General features: G+C 38.3%; 1 protein-coding gene across 1 annotated transcript in view; it reads right to left on the minus strand.

Annotated features, from left to right (window-relative positions):
- Positions 1-3,111: 3,111 nt before the first annotated feature.
- rpn1 (ribophorin I) overlaps positions 3,112-11,093 on the minus strand; it is a 22,054-nt gene continuing 14,072 nt past the window's right edge. The window contains exons 9-10 of the mRNA XM_061875229.1: positions 9,346-9,591; positions 3,112-3,822 (exon numbers count right to left, since the gene is read on the minus strand). Of these exons, the coding sequence (XP_061731213.1) occupies positions 3,640-3,822; positions 9,346-9,591 (429 nt within the window). The 3' untranslated portion in view covers positions 3,112-3,639. The remainder of the gene's footprint in view (positions 3,823-9,345; positions 9,592-11,093) is intronic.

An 11,093-nucleotide genomic window follows, 5' to 3' on the forward strand; every position in this document is an offset into this window, starting at 1 on the left:
TTCTGATCGGCATCGTTTTGCGGGAATAAGCAGGGTGTGTCCATGAAAAACACGTTGCTTGAATGTCACAAACGTTGCTCCAAAACCTGTATGTACCTTTCAGCGTTAAAGGCCTACTGAAACCCACTACTACCGACCACGCAGTCTGATAGTTTATATATCAATGATGAAATATTAACATTGCAACACATGCCAATACGGCCTTTTTAGTTTACTAAATTGCAATTTCAAATTTCCCGCGGAGTATCGTGTTGAAAACGTTGCGGTATGATGACGCTTGCGTTTGGCGTCACCGGTTGTAGCGGACATTTTTTTCCAGCCCGATCCCAGCTATAAGTAGTCTGCTTTAATCACATAATTACACAGTATTCTGGACATCTGTGTTGCTGAATCTTTTGCAATTTGTTCAATTAATAATAGAGACGTCAAAGAAGAAAGATGTAGGTGGGAAGCGGTGTATTGCGGCCGCCTTTAGCCACACAAACACAGCCGGTGTTTCGTTGTTTACATTCCCGAAGGTGAAGCTTTACTATGGAACAGAGCGGTCAAGCGAACATGGTTCTCTACCACATGTCAACCGGCAGGTTTTGGTGAGAAAATTGTGGTAATAAGTCGGCTCTTACCGTAGACATGAGCAAAGCTTGCTTTGTTCCTCCTGCAGCTGTCAAAGAGGAGGCTGCGACTCTCTTGCCTTCTCCGAACGTGGGATGCTTCCACCGTCGAGGAGGGGGGAAAAAGCTCAGCCCGGCCCCAACGGCAACCTTTGCTTCGCCTTGTCGAGAAACGTGGGTTCCCTCAGAGACACTGGCGGTCGCTACACCCCCCCGAATTTCAGGTACGACCATACAATCTCACTAAAACACTAACACAATAAGCAGATAAGGGATTTCCCAGAATTATCCTAGTAAATGTGAAGTGAAGTGAATTGAATTAAATTTATATAGCGCTTTTCTCTAGTGACTCAAAGCACTTTACATAGTGAAACCCAATATCTAAGTTCCATTTAAACCAGTGTGGGTGGCACTGGGAGCAGGTGGGTAAAGTGTCTTGCCCAAGGACACAATGGCAGTGACTAGGATGGCGAAAGCGGGAATCGAACCTGGAACCCTCAAGTTGCTGGCACGGCCACTCTACCAAACCAAATGTGTCTAATAACATTTGAATCACTCCCACTGCCCTCTTTTTTTTTCTAGTCCTTCACTCTCACTATCCTCATCCACGAATCTTTCATCCTTGCTCAAATTAATGGAGAAATCGTCGCTTTCTTGTTCCGAATCGCCCTCGCTGCTAGTGGCCATGATTGTAAACAATGTGAGGCGCTCCACAACCCGTGACATCACGCACACATCGTCTGCTACTTCCGGTACAGGCAAGGCTTTTTTTATCAGCGACCAAAAGTTGCGAACTTTATCGTGGATGTTCTCTACTAAATCCTTTCAGCAAAAATATGGCAATATCGCGAAATGATCAAGTATGACAAATAGAATGGACCTGCTATCCCCGTTTAAATAAGAAAACCTCATTTCAGTAGGCCCTTAAAGGTGCCTTCACAGATGTGTAAGTGGGGGCACTAATACACCCCCATACCATCACACATGCTGCCTTTTACACTTTTCAAAGCGGCCTGATGGCATCAGTGGAGAACGCAGACACGAGCGGTCTGCCTGCTGTGAGAATAAGTCTGTCTAATCGTTTAGTTCTCCAAATACCCACTCACGCGCTATTAAAATTGCCATTGTGTGGCCTTTCAGCAGCACCGAGCATCGGCGCGAACGGACATTGTCTTTGCCTTCTGCTTTCAGAATGATTATTGTATGCGCATACAATATGTTGACATTAAGTATTGTGAGGGGAAAGGAGCATGTTATTATGGAACAGGAAAGGACCTCAGAGGAAAAGCTGTGACCTCACTTTGACCCGTACGGGCTCTTGCATGTCGGCTGTGAATGGTGCTGTACTCGAGTACGACTATTGGGACAATGTTCTGGAAACCCCCTATGTAGTTGTAGAAAAGCCCCTCCAACGTTGACCTTTTTGGGACAAGTTTATTTTCCGTCAAAAGATGCAATACAACAAAACCATGTGTTTAAGGCAGGGGTGTCCAAAGTGCGGCCCGCAGCTAATTGTTTAGTGGGGCGCCACACATTCTGGAAATGCTATTGCAAAAATAGAAAATAAAACACTAAAAAAAGTAGAATGAGGTGAAATCTAACAGGGAAAAGTTGCATTGTTGACACAAAGCTGCCATGCAAGCTGTTTGTTTTTCTTTTGTCTTTTTTTATTTTGCTCTTATTGGCAATGCTAAAAATATATTGAATTATTGACCTATTCAAGTCTCTAATTACTTCAAATATTTCACTTTATAATGTTTTATGTGGAAAATATTATGTGCATATATTGTGTGGTTGCCATATAAAAACAGTGTTTTCTTTGACTAAAGAGCATAAAACCAACAAAATAATAGTTCAAACGTAAAATCGACAGATATAACTTAAGTGTTAGAAGTAAAACAAATAATAATAAAAATGTATGACTTTATGAGTGGGGGACCTTTTGGATCCCAAAGATATTTAGTGGGATTGTATTTATTTTTTCACTGTGATTACTCAGAAATAATGATACATTTAAATCAATGGTATCCTGCATTATTGATCTTTTTAGGGCTCCAATTACTTCAGATCAAACATTGCTTTCTGAATGTTTTGGGCAATGGGGGAAATACTGCATATTTCAGTTTTACTATAAAAAAACAAAGTTGTCTTTGACTTAAAAGGTTTTTTTTGTTTTTTTACTTTATATCAACCTGAAGTTGATATTTACTGTAAGCGTTACATAAAAAATGAAAATAATAATATGACTTATTTTTAACATGTTAATGACAGAGACCCTCTATAGTCCCTGGGAGTACTAAAGGTAAAAAAAAATGAATTTATATATTTTGTTATGGTTTGAAAACGAAAAATATCAAAACGCCCCCGCATGGTTTAATTATTCCTGTGGCCCTCCATGGAAAAAGTTTGGACACCCCTGGTTTAAGGCAAGGACGACCTCTAGTGGTCAACCAAAATTATTACGTCCTTTGTACAAAAAAAAAACGGTTTAATTCCAAGGTTGTTACTCCAAATGTTTTTTTATTTAAACAAGCCAGCTTTCTATTTCTTTTCTCACCCAACTTAATCTCAGTGAAAACCCCAAAGTATAGAAAAGATGACAAACTTATAATGGTTCCAGACATAAAAAAACTAAATCAGAGCTTTAAGATTGTTCATGTCTGGGGCAAGTAGAAAAATAGTAAGTGCAAAAAGGGAGAAAATTAGTAATAAAGCCACTTTAGAAAATGTAGAATTGGTGTGAGAAAAGAAAACACTTTCAATTTACTTTAATCATTTTTCAGACTCGTGAAAACTTAGACCCGTAAAAAAAAAAAAGGGCCGGGATATAAATGTGAAAATGTGACCGAGCTAACGAAGCCAAGAAGAGTGATCCAGTTTATCACAAGGCACGAGTGTTTGGATAAACTCATTGTGACCCCGAGATGACAATTACTGGCTATACATGATGTGTTAAAAAAAAAAAAAAAAACACGTGTCACATTTATTTGGGTGGTCATACATACACATGATGATGTTGGTGCGTGGTTTAAAGAGCGTCCAGCAGACTGTCGATACGACCGATGAGCTCCAGTCTCTTGCTGGCCAGGTTCTTGTCACCCTCGATGTAGGCCTCCTTCTTCACCTTGCCGGCCACCAGTCGCTCCGCCTCCTGGCTGGCTCGGCACACCAGGTCTTTCACCTGCCCGTCCAGCTTCTGCACCTCCCCGACCTGAAGTCACAAGACGGGGTCAATAAAAAGCATTCAAAGTAGAGATGTCCGATAATATCAGACTGCCGATAAATGCTTTAGAACAGGGGTCACCAACCTTTTTGAAACCAAGAGTTACTTCTTGGGTACTGATTAATGCGAAGGGCTACCTGTTTGATACACACTTAAATGAATTTGCTTAAAACAATTTGCTCAATTTACCTTTAACTCTATGTTATTATTAATAATTAATGATATTTAACTTTGTGGAAACACTGATCATCTTAATGATTTCTCACAATAAATATTTAGAAACAGATAAATATTTTTAAAAAATTGATATTTCTGTCTGTCATTCCGTCGTACATTTTTTTTTCCTTCTGTGGAAGGTTTTTTGTAGAGAATAAATGATGAAAAAAACACTTCATTTAACGGTTTAAAAGAGGAGAAAACAAAAAGAATGAAAATTAAATTTTGAAACATAGTTTATCTTTAATTTCGACTCTTTCAAACTCAAAATTCAACCAAAAAAAAAGAAAGAAAAACTAGCTAATTTGAATCTTTTTGAAAAAAATTAAATAAAGAATATATGGAACATCATTAGTATTTTTTCTTGATTAAGATTAATTTTAGAATTTTGATGACATGTTTTAAATAGGTTAAAATCCAATCTGCATTTTGTTAGAATATATAACAAATTGGACCAAGCTATATTTCTAACAAAGACAAATCATTATTTCTTCTAGATTTTCCAGAACAAAATTTTTTAAAGAAATTCAAAAGACTCTGAAATAAGATTTAAATTTGATTCTACAGATTTTATAGATTTGCCAGAATAATTTTTTTGAATTTTAATCATAATAAGTTTGAAGAAATATTTCACAAATACTCTTCGTCGAAAAAACAGAAGAATTAAATTAAAATGTATTTATTATTCTTTACAAAAAAAAAATACTTAAAAATTGATTTAATGATTAGAGGAAGGAATTTAAAAGATAAAAAGGTATATGTGTTTAAAAATCCTAAAATCATTTTTAAGGTTGTATTTTTTCTCTAAAATTGTCTTTCTGAAAGTTATAAGAAGCAAAGTAAAAAAAATAATGAATTTATTTAAACAAGTGAAGACCCAGTCTTTAAAATATTTTCTTGGATTTTTAAATTCTATTTGGGTTTTGTCTCTCTTAGAATCAACAATGTCGGGCAAAGCGAGACCAGCATGCTAGTAAATAAATGAAATTTAAAAAATAGAGGCTGCTCACTATTTGAGCTAATTTTAGAACATGCCAGCGGGCTACTCATCTGGTCCTTACGGGCTACCTGCTTTAGAATGTAATATCGGAAATTATGGGTATCGGTTTCAAAAAGTAAAATTTATGACTTTTTAAAAACACAGCTGTACGGAGTGGTACACAGACGTAGGGAGAAGCGCCAATAAACCTTAAAAGGCACTGTATTTGCGTTCCGTGCTACTCACATAATACAATAATGAATGCGATACATACTTGGTCAACAGCCATACAGGTCACACTGAGGGTGGCCATATAAACAACTCTAACACTGTTACAAATATGCGCCACACTGTGAACCCACACCAAACAAGAATGACATACACATTTCGGGAGAACATCCGCACCGTAACACAACATAAACACAACACAAAAAATACCCAGAACACCTTGCAGAAATAACTCTTCCGGGACGCTACAATATACACCCCCCGCTACCCTCTACCCTCCCACCTCAACCTGCTCATGCTTTCTCAGGGAGAGCATGTCCCAAATTCCAAGCTGCTGTTTTGAGGCATGCTAAAAAAAAATAATGCACTTTGAGACTTCAATAATAAATATGGCAGTGTCATGTTGGCATTTTTTTTCCAGAACTTGAGTTGATTTATTTTGGAAAACCTTGTTACATTGTTTAATGCATCCAGCGAGGCATCACAACAAAATTAGACATGATAATGTGTTAATTCCACGACTGTATATATCGGTATCGGTTGATATCAGAATCTGTAATTAAGAGTTGGACAATATTAGATATCGGCAAAAAAGCCATTATCGGACATCTCTAATTAAGAGTCATTAAATGGATTTTGTGAAAATGAAGGCCTTAAATTGCATTTAAAGCATTTAAAAAGTGATATCCGGAGGCATTTTTAAAAAATCATGCAATTGGAAACATAAAACAAAATAAAAAAACAACCTGACTCAGTTTTTACAATTGCAGAGAAAAAAACTGCAATTCAAGATGTTCAATATTTAAGTACAATTTGTGCTAACAATTATTGATTCCATTTCAATTTTTTTTTGTTTATCTATTTAGTAGGGGTGTCAAAAAATACAAATTTTAACTTGATTGTGATTCTTACTTGTAACGATTCTTAAAATTGATTAAAAATGTATTTATAAAATAAGTATATTTTATTTTCACCTAGGCAATTCATATTGTAGATGTAGATGTTCAGATATGCTTACTTTGCAATAGAGTGTGAGAGTCTTCTCCTTCCATATTTGTATTTGACTTTATTAAATATTTGGGCAGAATTTTTTTTTTCAGACAAAACCAGTTTTCGGGGTCACGGTTTTAAGTAAAATACATATATCAGAGCTGTTTATCTTTTTTATGAAGGAATGTAGTTAATTATAGAACTGGTACCCAATATTGATTTTGAATCTACAATCAACTCTGAATCAAATGGAGTGCTATTATTTAGGGTAATTAAGTTATTCGCCTTCCGATTACAATAGTACCAAATACCACAGTATTTGGTACTATGTTCATTGCGTTTGAAAAGGTAACTTGCATTGTTATTTGTTGTTTTGTTATGATTACATTAGTGCTTGATTTGGCCACAGTTATTGTGAACTTTTCAACATTTTTCTTGTCAAATTCTTCCAATTTTGTCTTTAGAGACAATTCTATGCTTTTGACCAGATATTAGAGATGTCCGATAATGGCTTTTTTGCCAATATCCAATATTGTCCAACTCTTAATTACCACATCCGATATCAGCCAATATGCAGTTGTGGAATGAAGACATTATTATGCTTAATTTTGTTGAGATGCCTCGCTGGATGCATTAAACAATGTAACAAGCTTTTCCAAAATAAATCAACTGAAGTTAAGGAAAAATATTTATATTTGTTATTGAAGTTACAAAGTGCATTCTTTTTTTTTAAAAAGGCCTCAAAACAGCAGCTTGGAATTTGGGACAGGCTCTCCCTGAGAGAGCATGAGGAGGTGTAGTGTCATGAAAATAAAGAAAACACATTGAATGAGGAGAACGTGTGTACAACTGTTTGGTCTGTACTGTATGTAATTGCTCCAAGACTATTATAAATTACAATAACACTACTTTCAGCTACACACGATTGCAAAAGCCACAAAACAATTTAAAGCTCTAATAGGACTTTAAGCCACAACGGACGCAACAGCAGAGCAAGTTTTTTGGACGGACCGACGACTCAGACGGAAGGTTGAAAACTAATTAATACACAGTACAGGCCAAAAGTTTGGACACACCTTTGCCTCATTCCATGTGTTTTCTTTATTTTCATGACTATGTACATTGTAGATTGTCACTGAAGGCATCAAAACTATGAATGAACACGTGGAGTTATGTACTGAACAGAAAAAAGTGAAATAACTGAAAACATGTTTTATTCTAGTTTCTTCAAAATAGCCACCCTTTGATTACTTTTTTGGAAACTCTTGGCATTTGCTCGATGAGTTTCAAGATCTATAGTCACGTGAAAAGGTTTTCACTTCACAGGTGTGCTTTAAGCTCATGAAGAGAATGCCTAGACTGTGCAAAGCAGTAATCAGAGCAAAGGATGGCTATTTTGAAGAAACTAGGATATAAAACATGCTTTCAGTTATTTCACCTTTTCTTCTTAAAGGGGAACATTATCACAATTTCAAAAGGGTTAAAAACAATAAAAATCAGTTCCCAGTGGCTTGTTATATTTTTTGAAATTTTTTTCAAAATTTTACCGGTCCCGTAATATCCCTAAACAAAGCTTTAAAGTGCCTTAATTTCGCTATCTTCGAAACCACTATCCATTTCCCTGTGAGGTCATACAGGGCTGCCAATACAAACAACACGGCGGTTACCACAGCATGATATAGCGACATTATCTCGGATTCAGACTCGGATTTCAGCGGCTTAAGCGATTCAACAGATTACGCATGTATTGAAACAGATGGTCGGAGTATGGAGGCAGATAGCGAAAACGAAATTGAAGAAGAAATTGAAGCTATTGAGCGAATAGCTATTGACGCTATTCGGCCATAGCATGGGTGTACCCTATGAAGTAGCCCATAGCATGGCTGCCTTATTAGCATCGCCGGTAAAATGTGCGGACCAAACGATCAGGACGTTCGCATCTTGTGACACTGGAGCAAATTAAATCCGTCGATTGGTAAGTGTTTGTTTCGCATTAAATGTGGGTATCTAGTTTCAAATGCACATACAGCTAGCGTAAATAGCATGTTAGCATCAATTAGCGTAGCATGTTAGCATCGATTGGCAGACATGCCGTGACCAAATATGTCTGATTAGCACATAAGTCAACAACATCAACAAAACTCACGTTTGTGATTTCATTGACTTAATGTGAAGACACTCTGGTACATTCAATGGGGGTCTGGCAGCAGATTTCTTGCCAGTGGTGCAACTTGAATCCCTCCCTGTTAGTGTTGTTACACCCTCCGACAACACACCGACGAGGCATGATGTCTCCAAGGTTCCAAAAAATAGTCGAAAAAACGGAAAATAACAGAGCTGAGACCCGGTGTTTGTAATGTGAAAATGAATATGGCGGGTGTGTTACCTAATGACGGGTGTGTTACCTCGGTGACGTCAGAACAACTAAAAGACCGATAAACAGAAAGGCGTTTAATTTGCCAAAATTCACCCATTTAGAGTTCGGAAATCGGTTGAAAAAATACATGGTCTTTTTTCTGCAACATCAAGGTATATATTGACGCTTACATAGGTCGGGTGATAATGTTCCCCTTTAAGTACATAACTCCACATGTGTTCATTCATAGTGTTGATGCCTTCAGTGACAATCTACAATGTAAATAGTCATGAAAATAAAGAAAACACACTAAATGAGGAGAAGGTGTCCAAACTTTTGGCCTGTACTCTATGTAATCGCTCCAAGACAATATCATAAATTACAAAAAGACTACTTTCAGCTACAGCAAGATTGTAAAAGCCTCAACACAACTTTAGGCCACAAAGGACGTGACAGCGGAGAGAGTTTTGAGGACGGACCGACTTCCTGACACGGAAGGTTGAAAACTGTAATGAACATATATATTCTCCATATTCGTCCTATTACGGTTTGCTCGCCACCTTACTTGCTCCTAGCTTTTTGGCTTGTTAAAATAGGGGAAATAACCTAAACAACATTTTCTCTACATCATATTTTTATTGATAATTTATTTAAAAAAAGTGCTTAAGTGATATTTTGACACAAAAATGAATGTTTAAGAATGCGTTTTTTTCGCAGAAATGTCACATGACTGAACACTGACCTTATCTGCCAAGTCGGAGCCTTCGGTCTTAAGGCGAGCCTGCAGTGAGCTGATCTCGTTGGTGAGAGCGCGGTGGTCTGCCTCCAGGGTCTTCCGGCCGCTGTTGAGCGCTCCCATGTCGCGGGATTGTTTGTAGCGGTTGACCACTTCGTCCATGTGTCGGTACAGACCCAGTCGCTTGTTGACCAGGGTGAGCGCCTGCTCCGTGATGGACGCCACCTTCATTCGCACCTCAGCTGCAGGGTCCTGGGGGGAGGACAAAAGTCAAGTAAGGATGCAACAATGATTACCTGGCACAGCTTGTCTTTTAAGAGATCCCAGGAACATTTCAGTTTTTCTTCCAGTCATCAAATACATTTGTTTGTATTTTTTTTAAAAAGGCACACATGCTAAAGTGTTAAGACGTGATTCCTCCTGCACAACAAGTGGAAGGTTCCGCCTCCCCAACATTGTTACGCCCTGCTTTCTTGCCTTCAGGCGCATGACTGAGGAGTTTGTCCACAAAGATACGTTTGGCTTGATCTAAAAGTTTGAATTTTGAGGGGTTTGAAAATCCAGCTTTCACGGTATTTAAATTTGGACTCCTGGCTTTTAATGTGTTCATTTCATATACGTCCAAAATATGGTGATAAAGTTAAAGTTTCAGTACCAATGATTGTCACACACACACTAGTTGTGGTGAAATTTGTCCTCTGCATTTGACCCATCCCCTTGATCACTGCCTGGGAGGTGAGGGGAGCAGTGGGCAGCAGCGGTGGCCACGCCCAGGAATCATTTTTGGTGATTTAACCCCCAATTCCAACACTGAGTGCCAAGCAAGGATGTAATAGGTCCCATTTTTATAGTCTTTGGTATGACTCGGCCGGGGTTTGACTCACAACCTACCGATCTCAGGGCTGACACTCTAACCACTACGCTACTGAGTAGGTGTAAGCTTTCTCATTTTAAGAAGAGAGCAAATGTTTTTGTTCACCATCTTTTTAGCCTTGCTGCTACAGAAATAAGTGTCACAAATGATACTTGATGATGGTGTGGATGTCAAAAATTTAATTCTAAGGAGAAAAATGTATGCATATTTATTAGTTGTAATTATGCAAACTGTTTTTGTTATTTTTATTCCCTAATCTAAATAGGAACACACAATTGCTGGATTATATCACTTTTGTATAGTTGGTATTTTTTGTTGTATTTAAATGCTTTTTAGAGTGTTTGTTGATCTTTTCTTCTTGTAATTGAGCTAGTAGGAGCAAAACAATTTCCCTGGGGCACCAATAAAGTTGTGTATGCCTAAATTACAGCAATTTTATGAAAGGTTATTGTGAAGAGGCGGAGCGGACGGTCCGACAGAGCGGCAGGGCACGCTGATGGCGGCGAGGAGGCGCAGATGGTGAGCGAGCTGCAAGGCGGGGCGTGCCGGCAGCGACGCCACAAGCGAGATCAGGTACGTGGATCGCACACGTGGATACAATTAGTGAATCCTCTCGCACTGTTAAAAGGGGCGGCAGCTGTGAACACAAGGGTCAGAGGCGGAGAGACTGGAAGAAGCAGGAGTGCAGCTGACGCAGAGCGAGAGAGGAGGAGAGCCGAAGACAGACGACGAGCGAGCAGAAAAGCGACCTGGATTGAGGTGTTTATTGAAAAATAAACAAAGTCAAACTGCTCAAAGTCATGTCCTTCCTTGGTGGTCCTGGGAACCCGCCAGACGACGGCTTAAGTCCGTCCCAGTTATATTTTATTAATTTGACATT

This window comes from Nerophis ophidion, linkage group LG16 (assembly GCF_033978795.1).
Source record: "Nerophis ophidion isolate RoL-2023_Sa linkage group LG16, RoL_Noph_v1.0, whole genome shotgun sequence".
NCBI lineage: Eukaryota > Metazoa > Chordata > Actinopteri > Syngnathiformes > Syngnathidae > Nerophis > Nerophis ophidion.